This window comes from Echeneis naucrates, chromosome 5, assembly GCF_900963305.1.
Source record: "Echeneis naucrates chromosome 5, fEcheNa1.1, whole genome shotgun sequence".
Lineage (NCBI taxonomy): Eukaryota > Metazoa > Chordata > Actinopteri > Carangiformes > Echeneidae > Echeneis > Echeneis naucrates.
In genome coordinates, this window is record NC_042515.1 from 683,638 (window position 1) to 710,760 (window position 27,123).

Sequence of the window (27,123 nt, forward strand, 5' to 3'; positions counted from 1 at the left end):
AGTCCTTTAAATCTGGAACCAGAACTGTCTGCATGGTTTTGGAGTATTGCCCTTTGTGGCAAATGAAAGTAAGTATCAGCACCTGGAGGGGCAATAGATGGATCTGGTGTTTTGTGTTTCTCATTACAGAGTTTTCTGGTTTTCAGAAGTCTGATATTTGGACATTTAATGGAGCTGATCCTCTGATTCTTTGGTAAAACAGCAGCTCTAATCCGCTGTTTGTTGTCTTTGCACGACAAATGGCGACCAGACAACATGGAGGAACGGCAGCGTGTGACTGTCTGTCACAGTTTTTTATTAGTCGACTGAACTATTTCTGACAACACGTCAGCTTTTAATTTCATGCCTGCACAAAAGCAGAGATATCAGCTCAGCTGTAATACGATTTTCATCACGAATCATTTTCTTTTTGTCCTTAAGTCCTTTTGGTAATTTCATGGGCCCTTAGGAAGTCACTTGAAATGTAGTACGTGGCGTGGCGAAGCTTTTTCAATTTTCTCATCAAAAAAAAAAAAAAAACGAAAAAGAAAAAAAAAACCTTCGTGAAGTTGGCTGAGAAGACTGAGAGAAGAGAGCTGTTGGAAATAAAGACTAGACGATGATGTCACGGGGAGACACAACAAGACTGGACTCGACTTCCTGTCTGACTTTGTGATAATACACAAAGAGGAAATCAGCTCCAAAGACCAAAAGTGATTTTACACTTTTCACTTTCATTTTTTCCAACAACTTGACTGTTTGTCAAACAGTCAATGTGAAACTCTGACATAAAAGGAGACTCACCAAGAAAAGGACAGAAACAGAGGAAGTGATCAATTAAACAAGTGCATCGTGTGGTCATTCCAGCTGTAATCTCATTTACAGGAGGCAGCTTTATAGTTTCTGTAGGTCAGAAACCGTTGTCATGTCTTCTCCAGGTGAATAAAGATCATACAACTGGATTCTGATCCTGGTGGTCTGTAGAGGAAATACAGGTTTTATTTAGACCAGGACCAGGACCAGGACCAAGACCAGGACTCAAAGGGCAACGTAGAGTTTTTGTTTGACAGCTGGAGATGTCAGGTTCTCCTCAGTGACCTCCAGTTTAACGGGCATAATTATAATTTTTGAAACACACATTAAGAATGCACATTAACACACACAGCAGTGCCTGTTAAAGGTTGTCAGTGTGTGACTGCAGACGCTGTTCAGCAGATTAACATTAACTGGGTTAGCTCACATCAGTAAAATGTGTCTTCAGGTTGTCGTGACAGGAAGTAAGTGCTTCTTTCAGTGCTGATTGTGTGTCAGAGACAGAGTCATTATAAAACATGTTGAGTCTACTGGCAGGTGTGTTTGTGTTCACATGGTGGGAACACCTGGCCAGCAGAGGGCGCTGTGTGTCAGACAGTACGGTTGATGCAGAGGGCTGATGTTCGTTCAGGTAGGATGCACAGAATTCATATGAAAGTAACACAAAGTGTAAAAGCCTCAGGCTGTGATTGTGATGTGACTTTGAACGGCGACAGTGAGCTCGTAGTAATCCAATATGGCCGACGCCAATGATGTTGAAACCGAGTGGAGGAATTGTCTTGTAAAGTGTGAAGTGTGTAACAGTAAACAAATCCTTTGGCCGTGATGATGGTGAAAGGGAGCCTTTTGGTGTTGTATGCTTTGAAATGTTTTAAAAAGCTTTATTTGTGTGTGAGTAAGTGAAGGCAAATAACAAAGTGTAGTTTCCTGCCGGGTCTTCAGAATAAGAGCATTTAAAATATATTTCACATCGGTCAATCCTGTTACACTTCAAAATAAGAGTTTATGTGAAAGACACTGTTTCAGGAGTGGAGCTTATCATTATTTCTGGTGAATATTAAGAAAACAAGTTAAGTTAAAAAGGTTAAACAGTTAACTTGAGAATAAATAGAGATTAAAATGGGGCTCATTCAACAGAAATACTTTTGGTGAAAAAGGTGCTTGCCAGATTAGTTATCTAACATTGTCTGACATTGCAACCCAAACCCAACCAAGAAAAAACGTTACCACAGCGTCCCCGTGTCAGCTGGGAATGCTCCAACAATCCATCGAGCGGAGCGGCTTCGTCGTTTTCCAAAGTTGGACTAAAACATTTTGACAGATTTTTGAGTGCAGTGTTCCACTTAAAATTGGTTTGAGGTCAGTAAGCACAACAAGAATTCATACATAAGGCGCACTGCTGATTTTTGAGAAAATGTAAGGATTTCAGTGCGCCTTATAGTGCGAAAAATACGGTCACATGCAGCACAAAGGACGGGTCAAAGTATTGTTCTTTAAAGTGTAACATGTGTGTGTTGTCGTTGTGGTCTGTGGCGTCTCCACACAGCTTGTACCAGTTAGTACAAACTCTCCACAGCTCTGGTGTGCGACTGTTGTCGAAAGATTGTGTTTATGATCTGTGAGTGTTAAATGAGTGTAATTTAGACAGCATGTGTCAGTCAGTCAGTTACAGCTGCTCTTTGTTATTGCCGTTATCAGTGTTGTTCACACTGACAGTTTCATTATTTTGAAATGATGATCTTTATTTATTTTACTGTCATTTATTGTTGTGTTGGTTTAGTTTAAACTAACAGTGAGCTGTGAGATATAAATCATCCCTCTCATGAAAACCCCCCAACTCTCAGTCTGCAGTTAGTTTATTAGTTTCTGGCCGCTTGTGTTTATTTTTACGTCCAACGTGAAATAAAAGGAATTCAAAGGGATCAGATTTGGTTCCCTGAAGTTTAACGCTGATGAAACATGGATTTAGTTTTCTGGACTTTTTTTCTTTTTCTTGAACGACACCTGTCTGTTCGACGCTGCCAGCTCCAACCTGTGAAGCTGCACCAAAGCGTTCCATGTCGCTGTGTACTTAACTGTGAACACACACAGTATTGTGTGTCTGTGTGTGTCTGTGTGAGACAACAGTTGGTACTTCTGTATTTGTCCATGTGTTTCGTAGATTCATGTGTGCGATTTCTGTGTTTTTGTGAGGGATGTGTGTGTGTTTTGGCTTTGGCTCACAGACCCCCCCCCCGCCGGTTTCGTCTCTCCTGCCAATAGCTAATTGATTTGGCTCCGTCCTGCCTGCTCTACTTACTCAAGTAGTTAATTAACTTAACTTTTAATTGGTTTCCACACAGCGCAGCGCTAACACATGAAGCTGCACCCTGTCTTTGTCCATCAGGAGCCCCCCCAGCACATAAACTGGCCTGGGGGGGTCAGGAGTGGACAGAAGACGTCCCCCTCACTCGCAGCTCCGTTTCCTCCCTTCGTCTTCGTCGTCGTTTCTCTGTTAAGCGTACATTAATTATGATTTTAACATAATTACCATACCACATCTGCACGGGGTTGATGAGGTTCTTGATTAATAGAAATTGTTCTACAATTACTCCGCCAGGTGCTGAGGTTTCTGGCTTTCAGAAGTCACTTTCCAGACTGGCAACAAAAGCATCTCTTAACAACCACTCAGCAGCTTAACAAAGAGCTGCAGCATTAAAAACAAGCAGCAGGCGATACAGCACATCAGGCATGAAGGCTAAAAAGCCCCATTTTCAAGCCAATATAAAAGCAGATGACAAAGCAGCGTGGCGTCTCCTTTTATGATGCTGATACATTACCCTTTCACGTCTCCGTTGAAATGAAAACAGCAGCCGTTGTTATTCTTTCCCTTCAGGAATAATGTGGAAACAAAATGTCTGGACAGCAGAGCGCTGACGTCCAGGATCGTGAGGACCCAAAGAGCCTGCACAGTTAGAATAGTGCGTTCTTCAAACAGCAGCAGCTGATGTTATAAATCAGCTCAGAAACAAAAGTTCTGCAGAGAAACTCCATTTCCCCGCTGGGATGACCTCAGGAGCTGCTGATGAACAGTCCTCACAGATACCAAACCTTTCAGCTGCGTTTACAAAATGTAATATTATTAGGATGACCTGAGGTTTACTGTGGAGGGTCATTTTAAAAACTCATAAAAGACTCAGATGGAGGAGACACCTGTCGAGGACACGAGCTGCCTTCACCACTTTCATCCTGTTCGCTGTCATGAAAGGCACCTGAACATCTCATCTCTCTCAGAGTGACTCTGTCTTCTCGGTCCTCTCTGCTCCTTTTTTCTCTGTTTGGGTCCCGACTCGGCAGTGAGAAACCTCAAAAACAGTTTCTCTCTGTTGGTTTGAAGATGCTGCCACTCATGGGGTCAGATAATCAGAGCTGGGAGGTTCAACACTTCTGTCTGAGTCTGTTTGCAGTCAAAACCACTTTATGAGATTTATCCTCATTAGCTCGTTGCTAACTGTGTGATGGACGTCAGCTCTGAAATCATAACAAAGTTTCAACGCCAACGTGCACACAACTGAGTCACAACAACAGAAAAAACAACATAAGAACAGAGACACGTTGATGAGTCACATCATGTGATCGAGGATTGATAAGTTTGACTCATCACCAGGTTTCCCTCACACATAAAAACAGGTTATATTTACAGTGACTGTTACCATGAAAACTGGAATCAGCATCTTGGTGACAGTAAACAGTAAAACACTGAATCAAAGTGAGTCTGCTGTTAAAAATGAGTCAGACAACGTCGCCACCTGCTGGAGACTTCAGACTTCTTATAGAATAGAAATAACTGGCCATGAAAGAACAGAAAAGAAAAGAAGACTTTACAGAAACACTTCAGAAATATATTTATAGGAAACAACATTGTAATAAAAATCTACTTCAAAGCCAGAATAACAAGGTTGGTCATGAGTTTACATGAGTTTTTTTTGGTCAACAGTTTGACTTTGAGTTAAATCAAAAGGCCAAAACCAGAAAACCTGAAGGGTCGAGGTTCACCAGATAAAAGCAGATCAGCACAGACAGGATGTGGATTCTCTTCCTGCAGCTGAGCATTTTTAATACAAATGAGGACAATGCCAATCTGTAATTAGTGAGAAACTGAAATCATCAGCAGCTGGGTCATTCAGCAGGACATCACGTGCTCCTCTGGGAGCCAAGACCTGGCCATGCACCTGGTGTCGTCAGCCAGCAGGGGGCGCCGCCTCCCCCCGCTTGTGGAAATGCACCTGCTTCAGGAGATGATTCACGAAGTGAGTCACCTCTACAACCCTCCACTTTCCAAAAGGTTCCTGAAAGTTCAGGCCTCAGCCGGAGCGCTGCTGAGTCACCACCACAAAGTGTGATAGCTAAAAACAAGACAGTGAAAGTCCGAGCTCACACACGCAGCTGTGACAAACACACAAAAAATTGCGCCACTTATATGCGTCACGAACTGGAACATAGTGATTGGAAACACAAAGATGAAAAAGCCCAAGGGACGTCACATAATGGCTGATAAACAGGAAGCTCCCTCCTGTTGCAACATTATGTTGATTTCATTGAGGACATCTGTGTCTCCTCCCGTTTTAATATAAACTGATACTGAACAACACAAAGATCACTTCGGCTTCGCTGCTGAAATGATCGGTGAGTTATTAGAAGAAAAGCGTCTCTCTGCTGTGATGAGCGTCACTTTCTACTTATTTATGAAGTCATTCATTTCTGCTTTGCTGACACGTCACAGAGGAACCCTTCAGGGGAGAACTGTGTCGCTGACTGATTCCTCACACAGGGTTAGGGTCCTCCTCACCGTCTCACTGACGAAGAGTTGCTGCAGTCACAGATTCTGGAAAATGTTTTATGTTCACCAACGAATGAGCGACGACAGATGAAGCTGCAGGTTTCTGAAAATACAACAGTAAATGTGACTTACAACAAGAATATATCAGGATTCAGCGTCCTGGGTGACAAAGCAACAGGCCAAAAAGAAAATTTCTTTATTGATTATTGATTATTGATTAACGGGCTCTCATAGTTTGAGAGGAACTGGAGTTGAACTTGACATAAATGATTATCGCAGACTCACACAGACACACAAACTTTCTTGAGGCCTCTCTGACCTGCACTGACATCTGGATCCTCTTTAAACACACACACACACACTGAGTGCCTACGTGTGTATTCATAAATATGATGCAAACGTATGCGTGTGTGTGTGTGTGTGTGTGTGTGTGTGTAATACCAACACTTGTTGCCCAGTAGTTAGCTCTCCAGCTGTCTCTTCATCTTCTGTCTGTTTATTCTGGTTTTAATTTGCTGCTTTTATGGAGCCCTTTTAACCTGCGCCATTGTGTGTGTGTGTGTGTGTGTGTGTGTGTGTGTGTGTGTGTGTGTGTGCCCCCTTTGCTTCTATTTAACTTGAACAGAGGAGTTCATACTGCAGTCAAATCTGAAACATTTCCGTATCGATCTAATTAAATCTAAAACCGTCTCGTGGCACCTTCATCAAGTGCAGGTTGTAAACACACAAACACAAACACACACCCAGTTTGACCCACACTGTTGATCCAGTGACTCACTTTTACACAAACTGTTTGCTGTAAAGGTTATTTCTCGCGCTGCACTTCACCAACAGAATTAGTTAAGTTAATCAGGAGCCTGTTAAGAGACGCAGAGCGGAGCGTCTTCCTGTTGAGCTCCCTCCATTAAAACAGCAACCAGGACGGCGTTGGCTGCAGCAGCGTGGGATCATGGGAGTTCATCTGGGTCAGATTGACCTGGAGCTGAGCTCTCCGTTCTGTCAACACTTGATTTGGGAAAGACAATAAAAAAGAAAGATTTTGTGAACATAATGACCTCCTGGTCCTCATCCTGGAGGTCTGGACTCATCTAGACATCTGAAGCTGGATGAAGACAGCAGCAGATCCTTTAAGTCCTGGAAGTTGTGAGGTGGAGCCCTCATGGATCTGAACTGGGATCTGGAGGATTTGGAGCCGAGTCAACACCTTGAACCGGTTTTTGTTTCTAAACCTAACGCAGGGAGCGTTATCCTGCTGGAAGAGGACTGATGTCAGTGCATACCATCTCCACAAAGTCCTGGTTCCACAGGAATGACGGACTTCACACTGTCTCCACCCAACAACAACACATCCTGGTGCACAAACCTGATCCGGCAGACCAGACCACCTTCAGTATGGCAGTAACACGAAGACTCCTGAACTTGGACTTCATACAGAAGAGAATAAAAAAGCTTCATTAAAGTTTCAGAGAGACAGAAACATGAAATAAGATTGAGGCATCAGAGAAGGAGAGTGAGATAAGAGAAAGATGAAGACCCCTGTGAAGAGTGGAATAGATTTATACTGTGCTGTTCTCACCAGCAAATGTGCTGCACCTGCAGTTCGATGTGTGTGTGTGTGTGCGTCAAATAAAAGAATTCTACTTTTCTGCTGAAAAATTTTTATTGAAAACGAAAAACAAGGAAACCTGATTTGATGAACTCCCCGGAGGTTGGACTGTGTTCGCCACACGGCTGCTGCAGAACCTCACACAACATTCACACAACAAACAGCAAACACACAACGCTTAAATATCAGGTCTGCGCTGCGCAGGGTGGCAGACATGGCAACCGAGGAAATCTGATTTTCAGCAATTCAGTGTTAGCAAACCTTTTTGTTACATTATTATTCAATGCAATGATTTCTGATTCTGATGGACTTATCTGGTTTCTGTTTTTATTTAAAGGGCCATATTTTAAGTGTCTTATTTTGAAGGGTTGATATCTGTGGTTTTCAGTTTTACACTGAGAGACAGCAGACTTGCAGCGTTGGATGGCAGATCCAAATGGGCAGAGCTGGGAGCTTTACTGCGATATCCGTGTTGTTGTGACATCCCAAAGTCCCAGAAGTCCTGACTTTCTGAATCCAGACCTTTGATACTTTGACTGCATAAAAATGGAGCTTAGACCTGATTTACAATCAAAGACCAGCTGTGGATCTGTTTGGATCTACTCAACCTTCAGTTTGTGAGCTGCTGGTTTGTAAATTTGACCATCAGCTTGGTTTTTGACACCAGAGGGGGAGGAGTTAGAGTTGGATGGTTGACTGAGCTGATAAATCAAGGAGAAGGAGGGATATTTTCCCATAGACTTCAATACAACCTGACTTATTTATAAAAAAGTGTTGTGAGACGGTCCAAAGATCAGGATTTACAACGGAACACTTATTTTCTTCTTTAGTTTTTGATTTTTCAGTCTTTGAACAGGAAGACGATGCCCCCCCCACCCACCACCCACCACCCACACACACACACACACACACACACACACAAGTGCTGCCATTCATCACTCTGTCGTTACTGATACTGGATTGAATTAACGGCCATCATGAGCATCAATAAGGCATAAATCTGCTCTTTCAGCTCTTCATATCTCAATATGGGGACAATTAATGCCGCTCTCTTCCTCCCTGCTGTGAAGTGAAAATATAAAAAGTTCAAAATGGAAAAACAAGTTTGTGGCGTCATCGCCATCATCCATTTGGAGCCAGAGAGCCAACACAGGGAGGGAGCCGGGAGCTTCGGGCCTCACAAATCGGTGTTTCATCAATATCCCATGTTACACATGTCAGGAGTATCTCTTTGCTCGGTTCGACGCCACATCACAGAGAAAAAGCTCTCTGACAAAGTGAAAAACGCCCCCCGCGGTGTTTGGACCTGGACCTGATCAGTCTGCTGCACCTTCCCCGGGTTTATATCCCATTATTTGCTACAACGCTAAACTAATCGGCCCGATCATTTCTTCTTAAAATAACTCTGAAGCTGCTGTATGTCTGCGCCTCTGCAGCTTTAAGGAAAAGAAAATGTCTGCACGCCGCAGCAGCGACTCCCGCTGATAAAATGATTGCATCAGTGTTGTTTGTTTCCTCCGACCTCAGAACAACGCGTTGCCTCTTTGTTCGGCTCTCGTTCTTGTCATGAAACCGGTGTGGAGAACGTTGCGTGATGCCCCTTTACTGTATGTCCCACTGAGATGATTGAGTCAAGCTTGTTTTGTCGACACAGGAGGAATCTGGGCCCGGAGACTTCACGGGAGCTTCGCTTCCGATCCAGCACCAACTGAGTCACCGCACCGAGGAACTGATTCCTTCCATCCATCACTAACCAGTAAAAAGCATGTTTTTATTGGTCCGTTTGGATCATAAAAGGATGGCTGAGGCTTCGGGTGTGGAGTTTGATAGTGCAGGTATTAAAACTTGGCTTTCAGCGGATGTTGACAGCATGAATTTAATGGGAAAATTCCACCTTTCAGAAGTTTGGTTATTATTAATATTATGATATTGTTTCACTTTTACTGCTGCAGCGGTTTGAGAGCAGAGGATGTGGCAGCAGCACATGTGGTCAGATAATCACTCAGGTTGTAAACAGTCTCCCAGTCCAACTATATAAGACAAACAACATACTCAGAGGTGAAACGCTGGTTAAAAACTCCTCATGACTCCGGAGAGAACATGTGAGCGTTAATCACGTTTAATGCAGACAGTCAAAGTTTATTCTGGACTTTAAAGAAAATCAAGTTAATCCTCGTTAACGTCCACACAGTGTTCTAATACAGCAGCTGATCCTGTGAACTTGGATTGGGGGAGCTGAAACTTTGGCGGTATAGAGTTAGCTTTAGCACAACTTCCTTCATCTCCCCTGGTTTTAACAGCTGTACGGCTGGATCACAATGAATCCTGGGAAAGGGAGGAGGATCCACGTGGTGGAGCTTTCATCCAGAAGAAGGGCACATCGGAGGTTGCTGGAGTCCCTGAAGGATGCAGTCCTACGCCCACGCTTCCCTTTTATTCAGACTTTTTATGTATGGAAACCTTTTCAAACAAACTATTCATCATAACAGATCCAGTCTGGAGGGAAATTTACGTTTCCGTCACAATGTAGGAAACCACAAGGTCGGCCGGTGACACGAGGAGATCAGATCAAACGAATTAGCTACAGCTATGTTGGACATATCATTTGCTCTCTGGTCTCCATGAACCCTTTCTCTGTTCAACACAGCGCCAGAGTAGCTCCTCTGGGATACTGATTGATGCCGACTCGACAGCATGAGTCACTTCCTGCAGCACTTTTGGCAGAAATGAAACAGAAAGGCTGAGTCTGACAGGAAATACCTGTTTTAACACAGTTCGTATAGGGAACCGGATTGTTATACACTAGGTGTGTGTCAGTGTTTGAATATGAATGTCCAGAGGAAGATCCAGGTTGAAGGGAAAACTGGAAATAAAAGTCCTGATGGATGTGAGACTGACTCAGGTGAGGTCTCTGTTCACCTTCACCCACTTCACCTGACTGCTTCATCGTGTCATGACAAGCACAAACGACTTCCCTGGGACCTCCCACGGTTCGGTTCTGGGATCCCTCCTCTTTGTAAAATACGCCACCTCCTTGCGTCCTAATTACGTTGATGAGACCCAGCTTTACCTGTCAGTCCCACCTGATGACACCTGACGGATTGAACATCTGACATCTGACCAACCAATCAGCTGATAAAGGTCAGAAAGACAGAAGTGTCGATGACGACGACAACGCCAACGACACTGAGCTGTGATACAACAGGGTGTTGACATTTCACCTTTTGGACACACTGTGGATGTGTCTTATAAGCCCCTCCCACCTCTGTTTGCTGCAGCTTAAGTGGTGTGTAGAAAGCCTCAGTGATTTCAGTAACGCACCAAACCCTGAAAAATAAAGTTTTAAAAACACAGTGTGACACTTTGAACTCTGCTTTGTGTTTGTTTATTAATACCAGACTACAGTAGAGACACTTCTTATTTTTTCTTGTTCAGAAATCTTGGGGGGCTTGGCACTAAATTTCCCATCATTCCTTTTTCATACAGGTCAGTTGTGTGACATCATCACGTTGGAGTATCCACAATCACCACTTAACAACTAGTAAATACAGATCGTGTCAAAAGTCAAGCTCATAATCACAAACTCAAATCTTTCTGTGGAAGTATCAGCGGGTGTTAAAGCGAACAGCCTGAGAGGAAACCGATGGCGGTGACTCACGCTCTGGCACCGCCATGTTCGGACTTGGCCTGCTGGCTCCGAGGAATCGCACCATATCTGAGCATAATGAGTTCTTCTCCCCAACCAGGCGTTTTCTAACTATCACACTGTTCTCAGCACTCGAGAGCCAAAACTCCCCGCAGGTCGACTCTTTTCGAGATGTTGAACTTGGTGCATCTGGCCTCAATGAACTTGCCACGTTTTTGGCTGTCGTCATCAGGAAGGAGGTGGGCGATGTCTAACAGATACCTGAGATCACCTGTTCATCAGCTGTTTCGTGAAGCTTTTTCGTTGCTTGTTCAGTTTTTTGTTCTGTGTGTTTGATTGTGCCATCAACTGCTGTAAAACAGATTGCCCCTTGGGGGCAATAAAGATTTCTAATCCAATCTGTTAAATGAAAGCTTCAGTCCGTTCCTGATTGAGTCAAGTGTTGGATAAATGTCTGTGTGTCTCTTTAAGCTCTTCGTCTTTCCCATGAAGCAGACTAAAGAGGTTCCCTGCTGTCGGTCCTCAGAGCCCATTAGTGCAGATTGAGTACATGTAAATTTCAGCTCTTTTATCTCCTGATGTGGAAACAGACAGAACGAGGCTGACGGTTCTCCGGTTGGATCTCCTTCAAAGCTTCGACAGACAGACGATGAGTTGGAGGAGATGAGGTGTCTTTTGCCCTGCGGGGTGCTCGTATGTACGAGTCTGTTCACATGTGTTCATATTTAAATCTAGATTGTCAGACATCGCTGTGACCTTCATGGTTTTTTTATGGGTATTACATCATGATTTTAGGATTTAGTTTTGCGGCAGGGATTTTCTTTTGGCGCTGTTTACATTTTAAAAAGGTTTAAAAAAGGGACAGTTAAATCTAACTTGAGCTGAATAAATTAAATTTGAACAAAAAAAAGCTGAGCTGGAGATATTAAAGAAGCAGCAGGGCACTACAGTGAAAACAGAATATATCCTGTACGTTGTTTCCACAGTTTTAAATTCTCTTCAAATCAGAAATATGTTCTCTGTTATTACAGACAGATATTCACCTCAAATAAATATTATATATTGCTACAGGAAGGAAAAACAGCATCCTTTCATGATTTAATCATTTTAATGTTTGATATTCAATAACAAAATATGCCAAACTGATTCACGTCACTGTTGAATAATTAAATCTGAAAGAGTGGAACAAAAGAATAAAATTAAGTTAAAAACTTACAGTAAATAATATATTAAAATCAGGATATCTGATCACTAACGGCATCTCATTTCAGTGGATTTTGTCAGAATATTCACTTTTTGCACAAATTGTTTTTCTTGTTTAAATGTTGATTAAACTTGGGAAAACTGCAGCTCATTAAAAAAGAGAAAGTTCAGCTGACCTGAGTCGACCTCTCAGGTCGTCCACGTGGAGGCTTTTTTTGCCGCTGCGTTCCTCTAATATCTCCAACAACGGGACCCCTTCAGGGAGCCTGACAGGTGGAGGTGGGGAGAGGGGATGATATCAGTCCTGGTAATGAAAACAATAAATTAGGCCAATTTATTTCATCATTAAAATAACTTCATGTTCCTGATTCATAATAATTTCAATTTTTCAAATTCTTTAACAGGGTTCAGTTGTGTGTGTTGTGTGTTCAGCCGACAGTCGATGTGTTGTGCGTGCCACTTTACAGACTGTAACTCACACACTCACACACACTCACACACACTCACACACACTCACACACACTCACACACTCTCTCTAAGCATCTGTTGCACATTTTCCTGTGGTCATGGCCTTGTGGAGTCCCTTCGGTTCTCCTGTGTCTCTTTTTCAAGACGTCTCCTCAGCTGTCGTTTCCCGAATCAACAGATTTTTATTTGTCCCTCCAGCAGGGGGGCGGATTAGATTTTCTGCTGGTGTCGCCACACGAGTGTCTCCTTACAGATGTATTAATCCGGAACACCACAGGGGCAATTGGCTGAGCGCAGAGAAAGTTGATGTCAAAACTTATTTCAATAAATTCATCTGCAGTTTGTCATAGTTCAACTTCCCTCGTGCTCTCATGGCTACGTGGCTGCTCTTCCCATTGAAGGGGAAATTATTAGTGACAACGTAGTCAGATTTTCGACATGAGTGTGGTTCATTTGGGGGGCTTCTAACACCACAACCCCCCCCAGCTCAGTTTAAAATAAAAATAGTTGAATCGTACAATTCAACATGCGCCTCCGTTGGTAAAATCTTGGTTTTATATGTATTTCTTCTTCTTCTGTGACGTGCACAAAGGATTATTATCTTATTTAACATTTCATTCATCTCATTCATGTAGATCAGAGTTTGTCCATCTTCTCAGAACAAACACGGCGTGTTGGACACCCAACAGGAAACTTTTGTTGTCCTGAGAGTGCAGACGGCCGAACACACCTTATTCAGCCAACCGTCTGTTACGTGACGACACGTCGAACAATGTCCAGATCACATCGTGGTCTGGACATTGTTCGACGTGGTCACAGTCAAACTCATCACTTCATGTTGAGTCTGATGTGTCAGATCTATATATATACATCACTGCTGACGTGGATCCTAAAACATAAACTGTGACTGATTTCTGAAGCTCTCTGAGGAGACGCACAACAACAAAGACACATAATTAAATTAGAGTGTTTGAATTTAGAGATGAGCTGATTTCTGCGGTCGGTCTGACAGCTGGACAAACATGAAACAGGAGATTTGAACCACGCTGGTGTCGAGGAAATATTCAAAACACAAAATGATTCTGTTGATGGTTAACAGAACGTTAAAAAAGTGCCGCCGCCGTTAAGACAACGTTTCCACCAACAAAACAACCCGAAGAGCTGTCTGATCCCACCCACAGGTCGCCATTGTTACGGCCAACAGCGTCACCATGGTTACCACAAGGTTTGGGTGAAAATAACATCGCAACATCTCCGTCATCACAGCCACCAGGTGTCTCCTAGCAACAGAACTGAACAGTGTTGCCATGGTGACTGACATTGGCTGTCTCTTCCCATCCTAACTATGTGAAGCCGTTGTTGTTGTTGTTGTTGTTGTTGCTCTACAGGTAGATGTCATCGTACAGCTCCGGCCTGCTGTCAGTTCCAGTCAGAGAGTGTGTGTTAACAGGTCAGTCAGTTTAATGTCCTGCCTCCGTTACAGTGACGGAGCAGCCTGAACTCAGAGCTGAGACAGAGTTAAACCTGCTGCTGCTCCAACGAGGCATTCGGTAATTAGACGTTTGGAGGCTGCAGGTCTGATGAGCTGATGATGATAAACAGTTGTTCTGCACCTGTGAAGAACAACAACGTCTCTTTTGACTGAAGGCTTGAAGCCTTCTTCAGCTCAGAGTCTGAGGAAATGCGTGCAATGAAGCATTTCTGCTGCTCAGATCTACTACGTTCTTTTTCGACGAGCGTGCGGACCCCTTTTATGGTTGTTCACCTAATTGCTTTTTGGACTCTAATCCCCTGAACCCTGCATACCTCTCTGAGTTGTTTATATGCTTTTTGAGCTCGCTCTTCAATAAAACATATTTTTTCCATTATCGGATGACATTCCTGATTTTTAAAATGATGTGGAGATGCACAGCAGCGCCTGCTGCAACCAGGCCAGCATCACTGATGTGAGACTGAGCCATACATTCTGAATAAATTATTTTAACGACAGCATAATGTGCAGTTAAATACGGCGTTCTTATGGAGATGTAACTGTCAGGAACAGTGCCAGGGCTTCATTCCCCACAGCCCTGCCCCCAGGGGGCCACGCCAAACCCCAAAACACAAAACTCTGCAGACATGCAACTTTCTGCACTCGGTGGAATTCACCATTCGATGGACACACTCCACCAGAAACCACATTTCAGTCTGTCGAATCCACCGAGACATGACTCCAAGGTCTTATAATAAGTCTGACTTTCCTGCATCCAGAACAAATATCAGCTGTTTTTGTTCATATAATAAATGGACTTAATCGTTGTTCTCTTTTTTATTGCAGCCTAATAAAAAAATAAAGTTCACATGAACCCCCTGCTGTAACGACACATCACCTGCACAGTGCTTTTGTGTGTGTCCACAGAAAAGTGTGTTGTTTGTTCAAAAGCAGAAGAAAGCAAATTTGGAAGACTGAGCAGCTGATCTGGTCTGTTTCTTTCTAAATGGACCTTCATTTAACATCATGTTGTATTTCAGACTGAGACCATAAACTCATCAGGAAAATATTCACTGAGGAGGAGGGACATTTTCCCATAGACTTCAATATAAAGGGAGGAGGAGGGGACATTTTCCCATAGACTTCAATATAAAGGGAGGAGAGGGGGGACATTTTCTCATAGACTTCAATATAAGGGAGGAGGAGAAGGGACATTTTCCCATAGACTTCAATAAAAAGGGAGGAGGGGGTACATTTTCTCATAGACTTCAATGTATGGGAGGAGGAGGGACATTTTCCCATAGACTTCAATATAAAGGGAGGAGGAGGGACATTTTCCCATAGACTTCAATATAAGGGAGGAGAAGAAGGGACATTTTCCCATAGACTTCAATAAAAAGGGAGGAGGGGGTACATTTTCTCATAGACTTCAATGTACGGGAGGAGGAGGGACATTTTCCCATAGACTTCAATATAAAGGGAGGAGGAGGGACATTTTCCCATAGACTTCAATATAAAGGGAGGAGGAGGGACATTTTCCCATAGACTTCAATATAAAGGGAGGAGAGGGGGGACATTTTCCCATAGACTTCAATATAAAGGGAGGAGGAGGGATATTTTCCCATAGACTTCAATATAAAGGGAGGAGAGGGGGGACATTTTCCCATAGACTTCAATATAAAGGGAGGAGGAGGGATATTTTCCCATAGACTTCAATATAAAGGGAGGAGAGGGGGGACATTTTCCCATAGACTTCAATATAAAGGGAGGAGGAGGGATATTTTCCCATAGACTTCAGTATAAAGGGAGGAGGAGGGACGTTTTCCCATAGACTTCAGTACAGTCTGCCTTCTCCCATAGCTGATGAAGGGATCTTCAGAGTCATGTGACCTGCGTCCACATGCTGATTGGAGACATCAGCTGTTAGAACGGTAGAACATCAGCAGAAAAACGTTTCACAGGAAGTTAAACTGCTTTGTTTCCAAACTTCCTTTAAGGTCGTCCCGTTTCTTGGCTTCTCAGTGGATGTTATGATTTGGTGGAATACAAACAAAATGTTTTTTCATGATTTCCTCGGGACGTAAAACTTTCTGAGGAGGTTGCGTCCTCCATCCCGCCTCCAAAAAAAAAAAACCTCCAACCTGTTTTATTTGAGTGTACACAAACAGAAAAGCTTTGCTGCAGTACATAAAACTACATCTGTGATCTGGTCAGAGTCGGTTTGAGTTCGGAGGAAAATGTGTGTAAATAGAGACACGACATCGGACGTTAAAGCTGCTCTACATAAAGGAGCCAGCTAGACGGGATAACGTGCAACAAAGGCAGTGAGTCAACACAAAGCCACAACACTGCGACCACATGGTGTGCACGTTGTGCCCGTGGAGCTCATCCCGTCAAATATGCATGATATGTGTATATTTCAACGGAAGGAGCATTCTATTATATTCTGTTTCATGTAATCGGTCCACATCTGAAGGAAAACTTTGGTCTGATTGTGTTTAGTTTACAAGAAGACGGTCGGTCTGAACGCGTAAATATATTTGGAGATATGTTTCTCTGTCTGGCCGACTTAAGTTGGTCCAAGAGGAAATCTTAAGAGCCACATTAAAGTTATGTTGTTGCTGTGTCTTCATTAAAAAATGTTTTTTCTGTTTTTCCTCATGAAGTTGTCATTTTAAAAAATGTTCCCGGAGTCTGAGACAGAAAACGGAACTTTTCCGTTTAAAGTTTCTATCTTCATATTAAAATCAGCTCGGAAGCCTCGAATGCTCCAAACGTCACATCGTCCGTGTGACATCACCCACCGGAGCCAATAGGAACGTCCCACAACAACACATTTCATGTTTTCCCACAGCATGTACTTTTGGAATGAACGCATTCCACTTCTACATTTTTATGGTCTCAGATGATTAAAGTCGGAAAAGTTGCTGGTTTTTATTTCACTTTATGAGCTTCAGACCACGACAGTGTTGACCGAAGTCTTAATCTGACCTCAAACTGAATGCCGAACTGTCAGCTGAACAACTGAATCAGAACAAAAACCTGGATCGTCTCCAGAATCATGTTTCTCTTTTTAAGCAGACGCTGTTAAATTGATATTTGAATTGCCTGCATTTATCATTTTATAATTATTTTAGATTTATATTGCCAAAAGCTATGACATATCTTTATCACACATTATCGGAAAATTCACTTCAGTTTATAAGCTGATAGTAATAAATGCTGTTTAATTTTTTTACTAATGCGTTTTATTAAATTCAGATCCAAACTCTTCGTTTCGGTAATTCAATAATATCTTCATGCTGATTCAAGATTTTATTAAAGATGAAGACAAATTTATTGGCTCGTGGTTGCTTGTATTCATATCACCCAAAAACTCAACATGGTACCAGTTCATTTATTCACATATTAACAGGAGTCCTAACTGTCCTGCGGGCTCTTCTGCAGTCGAGTGTTTATTGAATAAACATAATCACCACAGCACGACACCGCCAGGCTGATGTTTTCCGGGTTTTCCTTGAAAACCTGGAAAACAGTTGACCAATTTTCCAGTCATGGAAAACACATGGAACATGAGAAAGAGGAGAAAGAGTTCCGGATCACGTTGTCGTGTCAGCTGCTGTAATTTATGAATAACCTAGGTGATGATGTCACTGATGAGTAAATGATTCCTGTCGAAACGATAACCGATCTGTGGTGAAGAATGACATTTAAAAAGGACCAGGACCTGCAGAGACCGGGATTTCAATCGAACACTGACTTCTCAGACTTCTGACGTACCTTACCCAAACAGGCAAAACTAATCAATTGCAAAAACATGGTAGGCTGTAATCAGATTGGAAGCTCTGTGCTGTGCAGCTCTGCAGCTGTTTTTCTTTCTTCCTTTCAGGGTGGTCAAATTAGCTTTCCCGACCGCCCTCATTTAACAGGAGTGCCACAAAAAACAGGAATAATAAAAAGAAGCGTCTGAGCAACGTTCGATAGAGCTGAGGGGGTGGAAATGTGGAAGCACTTAGGCCCTGCGAGCGCTCCCTATAAAGGGTTAAAGATGGCGATGGGATAAGTGGAGCTCGTTTATCGCAGATTTGACAGTGCTAGTTAAATGGTGAGTTTTCCCTCCAAGCTGCCAGTCTGACGCTCAGCTCTGCTCACCTCCGTCGGTTCTGACTCTGCTGTGCTCTTCTTCTGCTTCTCGAGGTTTATGGCCGCCCGTCTCCTCATCTCAGCCCTGAATCTAAATCTTCTGCCTGAAACGGGAAAAGTCTCTCCTCAGCAGCTGCAGCGGGCCTCCATCCCTCCCTACATCGTTCACACCCCGCCGCCACCCCCTTTGCCCTTGTCCCTCTGCAGTGGAACTACACCCCCCCACCCCGACACCCCCGGAGTCCCTGCAGATGTCCGCAGCCCGGCGCTGAAGCGGGCGCTTGCCAGCAGCCCAGATGCATTTACGACTCTTTGCCATTGTGATATCCTTGATGTGTGAGGTGATCAGGATGGGATCTGGTGTCATGCAGAAGCAAAGTGGTGAGTACGCTGAGCACGAGGGCTTTTCCTGTCAATTCCACCAGTTTGATAAAACTCTTTCGTTTTTTAAAGGCTGAGCATTCGACAAATCATCAAATAACCTAAAAGTTTTGAAAAACAGGTCAAACTAGAACTAATTTACTGGATTTATTAGCACACGGTTCAGTTACTTTGCTGTTGTTTTAACACCTCTTTGCATTTTATAATTTATTGTAATATTGAGAAAAAATCTGAATCACTTTGTTTCGTATTATTTACTTATTCGGAAAGTAAAAGACCAGAAACGAGGATGATTTAAGTGCTTTTCTTTAGCAGCAATTTGTGACACTTCAGACCTGATATAAATTAGAGAGCTTTTCTCTTCCTCAAATTCACGAGTCTAAAATCTGACATTTCACACGTGCATGTTTTGGCTGAACAGAACTGAATAACTTCTTGGATGCAGATTTGTAGTTACAGAATCTTTAGAAAGTCTGAAAAATAAAATGCTGACCAAAGCCAGGTGGTTTCCTCAGGAACTTTGGACTAATAGAGTAAGATCCGGTCTCAATTACGCTGTCACTCTACTTCCGACGTTTCCCTCCCCTCCAGGATAACGAAGACGTGAGGCCAATAGGTGTCACTGACTCTTGTTCAGGCTAATAGTTCCCGACAGAAAGATTGAGCTGTTTCAGTTCTTCACTGAAGTCACACTAACAAACAGCGAAAGTGCAGTAAACGTGCAGGTGTTACATAAAAACTGAAACGTGCTGTAAAAACCTGAGAAGGTTAGTTATAGTTAATAACTCAGAGATTCTACAGAATAAAGAAACCAGACGAACACCGTTAAAATATAAACCCAGCATAAATGGAAAAGTGGAAGTAGTCTGTGTTTTTGTGTGAAGTCATAAAATGAATGTGGAGTTCAGGATGAAGAAGCTTGAGTCTGTATGTTTTGGGATTTAAAGGGTTAAACTGATGTCAGATTTCATCAGTTCACACCAGAAACATTTTTGTGCTTTTTGTGCTTCCATCCCTCCCTCCCTTTACTCCCGACTCACCCCCACCTTCGTCACCCTTTTACCCTCTGACACATCTGGACCTGGTTCATTTAGCTGTTTGAGCACACACAAAGGTTTGAGGTGTCTCAGACTTCAGAAGGAAGAAACCTTCATCGTGTCCAATAGTGTCCATCTGTGTTCCTGGAAGGTTACTGGAGGTCACGTTTGACACCTGTGAACGTTTTACAGGTGAAGTAAAAAGATCAAGTTGTCTTCAACAACACAGAGAACTGACGTATTCCTTTAAAACAGTGAGCTGCACGGCATGTTAAATGTCCAGAAGGTCTGAAGATCTGAAGGTCTGAAGGTCTGAAGGTCTGAAGGTCTGAAGGTCCAGAAGGTCTGAAGATCTGAAGGTCTGAAGATCCAGAAGGTCTGAAGGTCTGAAGGTCTGAAGGTCTGAATGTCCAGACGGTCTGAAGGCCCAGACGGTCTGAAGGTCCAGATGGTCTGAAGGCCTGAAGGTCCAGACGGTCTGAAGGTCTGAAGGTCTGAAGGCCTGAAGGTCCAGACGGTCTGAAGGTCTGAAGGTCTGAAGGTCTGAAGGTCGAGACCTCCATGTTGTCATAGCAATGAGCATGCTCAGCCACGCCCACTACATGCTTACTGAATCAGACAGAAAACAATCAGATTCATCAACCTGTTGTGACATTGCAATGTGCTAATCAATAATCAGTAATCAATAATCAGTAATCAATAATCAGTAATCATTGGTAATTGATTAGCAGTAAAGACTGCTCATCTGTGACTCTGTGAATCTGCAGCTGATTCCCACCTGACCATTTTACTGACGAGTCATTCCGAAACTTAAACTCTTCAACTATAAACATTTTGAGCTTTTACTGAACATTTCCTGGAGAGAGTCCAAATGTGCGTATCGCTCCAGTCACACAACTGGAACCTCACCTGCTGGGGAACAAAGAGCCGTAACACAAACCGCAGTACACAACCTCCAGCAGAAGTGCTATCAATTGTCCAGGCAGCCACGTGGGCCATTAGGGTGCTGTTTTAACACGTCACTCCAGCTGGCACGTTTTTCCTGTTAAGGTACACATTACAGTGCATTGTGGGTAATGTGGCTCTGTGAGTCCTGAGTGAAGCAGAAGAATCCAACTGGACTCATCTTTGAGGCCTTTCTCCGACTCTAATAACTTTCCTGATAAAATTCTTCTAAATGAAAAGGTGTTTTGGAGGCGCTGTCCCGTGACTTTTTCTGTTTTTCCCAAGAACGAATTCTCATCATTCTTCGGGTGTTTATCTCTCCATCAAACCACGAGAAGAGTTTAAATCATTGTTCTTATCACCGGTTTCCTTCACCGTGGTATGCCAAATGAGCATGAGCATGTTTCCCTGAAAGGCCGACAGAGATCGCTGCACCTGGTGGTGGTTAAAAACGCCGTGCACTCCCACGGGAGGCCAGAGGTCATTGTTTTACGCTACCTAAACCTGCCGCTCCTCGAAAAGTCCCTTAAGCCTGCAGATCGATAGCACATGTGCAGAGAACTGCTTGTCTGACTTCAGTCAGAAGGAGAAAATCTGCTCAGTTCTTCAGACTCGGTCTTTCTTCTTTAGTCTTGATCAGAGGAAGTGTTCCGATACTTCCTAAACCAGCACACCTTTGACACTAAGCAGGCGTTCTGCTTCACACCGGCTTGATCTCCATCTTTGATGCTTTATTTATTTGGCCTGAAAACACGTGTCAGTTATAATTGGCCCATAAAGATTGGGCAAGTTCAGGAGCTCATGTTGCAGAATTCAGAAGACAAAACGTCCCATAATCCGCTGCAAACCGGTCTGTGATGAAGGTGTGTCGGGATTCTTGAGGATTCGCTGAAACGTTTTTGGGAGTTTCATTTTTCAAAGCCAGCAGAGTTTATCATAGTTTTACCTTTTCTACCCTTCAGCGGATCTGATGGTTAAATCGTTAACACAACAAATAATAATTTAATTTAGTTTGAAGTAAAATATATTTTTTCATATTTGGGGACTGATTCAGATATATTACACACACATTTGACCCTAATCTGTCTTTTATTTACAATCACAATCACAATCACATCACAAATCTGGCTCAGGGGCCTTTTCAGTCGAACATCTTGGTCCTAATCGATATGAAGCTTGAACTTCAGCCAGGTGGCAACTCCAGGCGACAAGTACAATTATTTCATAAACCAAAATAGTGTGTGGTGTTCATTAGTGCTGTGTGTTGATACTTCTGATACCAAACACGTCCGTTTTAGAGTCAGCAGACACAAACTCACAGTGGAAAGTTAGTGGACTTTTCTCCCGACAGTGAACAAACGTGCTTTCTGTTTATTAAAGCTTTGAATTTCTTTTAATTTTCTGTTTCACGCCCCAAAACGCATTCATCTTCTGTAAAAAGTATCCATATCAGCCAGCATCCATCCTGATGATGTGACAAATGAAATGAGTTGGACCTTTCTGATGAACACCTCCCTGTTCCCGACAGGCTAATGACCAACTTCTACTTTGTAGAGAATAATTTGTTTTGAAAAGGCTCGAAAACAAACCTCAGCTCTTCTCTGAAAGCTGCTGTCACTTCTGCAGAGCTACTTTTCTAATTAGCTGAGCACTGAGGCCCGGGTCAGCCGGGTTAAGTGCTCCATTAAAGAGCTTTTCAGAGCTGCTTGCTGTCAGAGTGTGGAGTCTTTTCCCATCAGGCCTTTGATTAAGATGGAATCCTTAAATAAAGTGATGAAATTTTAGTCTGCAGACCAAAAGTGAATTCTCCCAGATCACAAAGTCTCTGGAGCTTTATTAAAAAGTGATTTTTTTTTTTTTTTAAACTAATTGATTTCCTCCAAAGATTTTATGGCTCTGTTTTGTAGAATAAGAATAGTTTGGTATTTGTTTTTAATGTGTTTTCCCAAACTTCCACACTGTTATTATTACAAGTTATTATTCACTGAAATCGTTTTGTAATTGGCTTTGACTTTTCACTCATAATATAACTTAAAAAAGAAAAAAATAAAGAATTTAGTTTCATTCATATTTACTTAGCTGGTGGTTTTATTCAACTTGACTTAGAATGATGATTACCAAAAAAATTCTATTTCAACATTGTTTATTGTGCATTTGTCAAAGATCATAAACTTAGTTTTACATCATTCTCCCCATTGAAGCCAACAGTTAAATCCTTACAACAACAAAAATAAATCTGTATCAAATAAGAACATTTTTATATTTGGGAAGAATTCAGATTTAAATTCCAGATAAATTACAACGGGCCCAAGACTGAGTCCTGGGGAACTCCACAGGCCACATTCAGTATTTTGGGATCAGCCTTCTTGATTTGGACATTTTGACATTAATCCAAATGAACTAAAAGAAAACTTCCCCTTACATTCACATTCATTTCTAATTTCTTCCATAATAAATAATGTTCAACATGTCAAATCAGATTTCTTTCGTTTCACTTTTTTTTTACAGATGCCAGACTTTCTAAAGATGTTCTCTTTAGTTACACATTCATTTAAGCGGCCCTCAGTCTGCTTCAGCTTTCTGGCCTCAGTATTTAGTTTTGGCCTTTTTACATTATGATGATTATTATTATTATTCAGCGGCTTTGTTTTATTCTGCTTCGGCTGCAGCGCTCTGGCTCTGTCAGGGCTGTGTTTTTCATTTCAGAGGTGTAAGGTTGCATGAACTGCTCCTTGAAAGGCCTCTGTGGTAACCTTTTTTCTCTCACACACACCTGCAGCCACAATCAGCAGGGAAGCCGGCATCCAGCCACAGGTGCTTTATGAGGATCAGACTCTGCGATTGCTCAGACTCACGAACATTCGCTGCCCGTCCTTCACCTCCTCTGCAGATTCATCCCTCTTCATTTTATCCATCTTTCCATCCCACCTCACTCGTTTTTCCGTATCCCTGCTTATCCCCAACGGATTGGAAGCATTCCTGCTTTGTCTGTCGTGTCTTGTGTGTATCTGGGAGCCGACGTCTTTACTGGCTCTTATAATGTAATAAGACTTATTTTGGCTCAGGCGTTGGCCTGTCATGCTCCCAAGACACATGAAATCTATTGTTGGGTTGTTGCACTAACCTTGTCAGGGCTGAAGAGAAACAGTGTAGGTTTTATTTCCTCAGTCTGTTTAATGATATATCTCATAAATTCATGAAGAAAAGCATACACATGCTGACATATAAGAGAAGGAGATAACAACACTGTGTGATACTGAGACGGAAAACTTGAATACAAAACTCTGATGCTTCTGTTCACTTTGCTGCCGTCTCTGATGTTTCGCCTTCATTACGTCCGTCACATCGTAACATGAAGAGTGAAATAATCAGTCAACCCTGATGGAGCGTTTCCACCTTCAACCAGTGACAGTTTCATGAAAACAGAATCAGTCCCTAACTAACACTGTGTCAGCCGCTGCCTGTTACAAACTGACTCAGAGCTGACCTGAAGTCTTCATTCCAGTCCTGGTCTTCAGTGATGAATTCTGGGTAATGAGCAAAACACTTCACTGAGTTTAGTTGGGTCAGTCGGGTGTCTGGTTGATATTTTGGTTCACACTAAAGCAGAAACTCTGGTTTAATTAACGTAATGCATACTCTTAAGAACTTGTTGTAGAAGGTGGTCTTCATGCCGGGTCTGACAGGAACTGGGGGACAGATCCTCATTTAGGGAGAGCTGTGTTGATGTGCAACCTGCTCCAAGATAATTTGATGTTGCAGAAAAAAAAAAAAATCAGACGATCCGGTTCTCGTGTAAAAGGCTGAAGTTCGCAGCTTTGCTGCAGCTCGACGTCTTTCTGCCTGCGGCATCATGTCTGTATTTCAGGGAGCTCAGAGTTGGATTTTTCCCAAAGTCCAGAAATTCTCTTGGTACCAGGAGGATTTTCCATGTCTCCCTTCCGTCTACGCCCTCCCCTCCTCCCCCCGGCCCTCTCCTGTCCTAATCCACCGCCTGTTTTGTCTCTGCAGCTCAGAGAGAGACATCAGACGACTGCCGGAGCTGTCTGGAGTGTTCCCGTGACAACGGCTGTGTGCGTTGCCCCGAGCGACTCTTCCTGTTCCTGCAGAGGGAGGGGATGTCTCACCACGGGACGTGTCTCCACGCCTGTCCCGCCGGACACTACGGACAGAGAGGGAAGGACATCAACCACTGCATGAGTATGTTGGTCTGACTGGAATCAGGTCTCGGTCACATCAGAACACAAAACTCTTCAGACCTAAAAGAGGGTGTTTTTGGGACACTGACGGGCTCACATACACTATTTATTCACATAAATCCCAGAGACGAGGTGGTCCCCTGGTTTTTGGTCCTCGGCGCCAACCGAGGCCTGTCCTGATCTGACCGAAGGAGGACAGTCACAGCTGAGACACGGTGCAAAGGGGGATTTTTAGACCACGTGAAGTGGGGATTTGAACTTCCTGGAAAACAGTCCGTGAGCTCAAAATGCAATCAGCACAGACGAGTTTGTGCCAGATTGGCATCATTTAGTCTCCTGACATTCAGACACGGAAACAAAATTCACTCTGACCCGGCTGAAGGTTCAACCTCAACCGTCAGATAGTTCCAGAACAAATCATTGCTTCCTAAATGAGCATTTCTTCTTTGTTTAAAGGTCCATGCAGCCTAAAGGTCGACCTCTGTGATTATAAAACAGCTCCAGGTTCTATTATAAACTATCAAAAGTCTCAGAGTGCACAGAGGAATGCTCACGGTCTGGATTCAGCAACTGAACCTGAAAACCAGCCAACAGAATTTCTGGAACCTTCTGAAGTGATGAAACAGCACATATACCTGTGTATATCAGCCTTTCAAAATAAAAGATAGACACCCTCCGCTCACCTGTAACTCATCTCCAGGGTTGTTTAGGTAAACAGGCCTGGAAATGTCTGTGCTGTTGGTTGATTCACTTCTCCTTCCTCCCAGAATGCCGCTCTCCAGACTGCGAACACTGTTTCAGCCGAGACTTCTGCACCAAGTGTAAACCCAACTTCCACCTGTACAAGGGCAAATGTCTGAGCAGCTGCCCCGAAGGCACCGTCCCCCACCACACAGACTGCCTGGGTGAGTCTGACCTGCAGCTGATCCGAGTGACTTCTGATTTATGATTGGTTGACTCATTAATAATATATCATATAAAATACACAGCATATCATTATTATATACAATTTATGAAGTATTCCTCCCAAACTGTGTCAGGATTTATTAACCAGTTTGATTCAGGTGTGACAGTAAATTTAAATGTTAGATATCTGATGGTAACTGGGCTGAGCTCCTCCGTCCTCTGAAAGGACAGAGCGCATGGCGTCACACTCAGAAAGCCACGCCCACCGGAATGGGCAGTTTGATGAACACAGTCCAGCAGTTCGCTTAAAACATTATTTAACATGTTAGATGATTATTGAAAAACGGTAAAAAGTAAAACTCCCATCTGTGGATCTTTATCGTTATTCCTTCATTTTTATGGAGAAATTATCCCGCTGAACGGCCTGTGTGTCGACCGATTTGGTTCCCCCCAAATTCCGGTTCCCCTTTACGCAGATTCACTGCTGAGTCGTGCGTAGTTGCTAAGTTACCATTCGTACTTAAAGAAGAAACACAAATAGGAACACAGCTGGATGTACGGAAAGCGAAATGGAACAAGCCAATGTGTAGGTTACTGGTGTGTTATTTATTATATAACAAAATAAATTGAGAATGCATTTGTTCGGCCATTCTTTGTCAATCTTTGTGTAAATGGATGCCAGCTAGCATATCTGTGCGAGAGTAGCCTACGTTAAGTAAACCTCACTGCCGGATCACTTACACTAGTTAGTCGCTTCGAATTGGACTGCTAGCTAACTGGTTAGCTAACTGGTTAGCTAACTGGTTAGCATGCTCGGCTGACGAACTGATGACATTATTTTTGACGTATAACGTAACTATTGCTTACCGTTCATTTGGAAACGGACAGAGCGGCTGTGAATGACATATTTCTGCTCATCAGAAACACCCACCGGATAGTGTCCGTATGTTTCAGAATTCACAAACTGTTGAACACAAGTTTACCATTTTACCATAATGAACATACACTCACATGACAAACGCTCATCCTGGCCGCCCTTTGGGAAACTGGGTTGGGAATTAGTTTATGTCCTGGGTTAGTTAATTATAAACAAGTCAACAGGCGTGGACTCGGAGCTAAGAAGAGGTCACGTGGGATGCTGGAGCCAATCGCAGCCCACTCTGGGTGGTACGTCATCACGGTTAGGTCAGGTGACGTAAACGTGAGATGGTGAAGTAGCGCAAATGTGTGCTGCAACTCGGGTTTGGACATTTTCCTACCGAACTTCAGACAACAGGCTAGCATAGCAACAGTAACCAATGGGGGCGGGGCTTAGCGAAGGATTGGTGGACAAACCATTTTTTGTGGGGGGGGGGGTTACAATTAGGAAGAAAACAAAAAAACAAGTTAATATTAATAGTTAATATTTAGTTACATTACATCAACTAAAATAGTTCAATAGCTTTACTGGTCTAGTCTGTGTGTCCTGTCTTGTCTCAGTCCGTTCCTGGAGGGGTGCTGTCACCG

At 43.0% G+C, this 27,123-nt stretch overlaps 1 protein-coding gene across 1 annotated transcript in view; it reads left to right on the forward strand.

The window, feature by feature from the left end:
- The first annotated feature begins 18,352 nt into the window (after positions 1-18,352).
- Positions 18,353-27,123, forward strand: part of rspo4 (R-spondin 4) — a 28,823-nt gene continuing 20,052 nt past the window's right edge. The window contains exons 1-3 of the mRNA XM_029502983.1: positions 18,353-18,530; positions 24,524-24,712; positions 25,479-25,616. Coding sequence (XP_029358843.1) covers positions 18,446-18,530; positions 24,524-24,712; positions 25,479-25,616 — 412 coding nt within the window. The 5' untranslated portion in view covers positions 18,353-18,445. The remainder of the gene's footprint in view (positions 18,531-24,523; positions 24,713-25,478; positions 25,617-27,123) is intronic.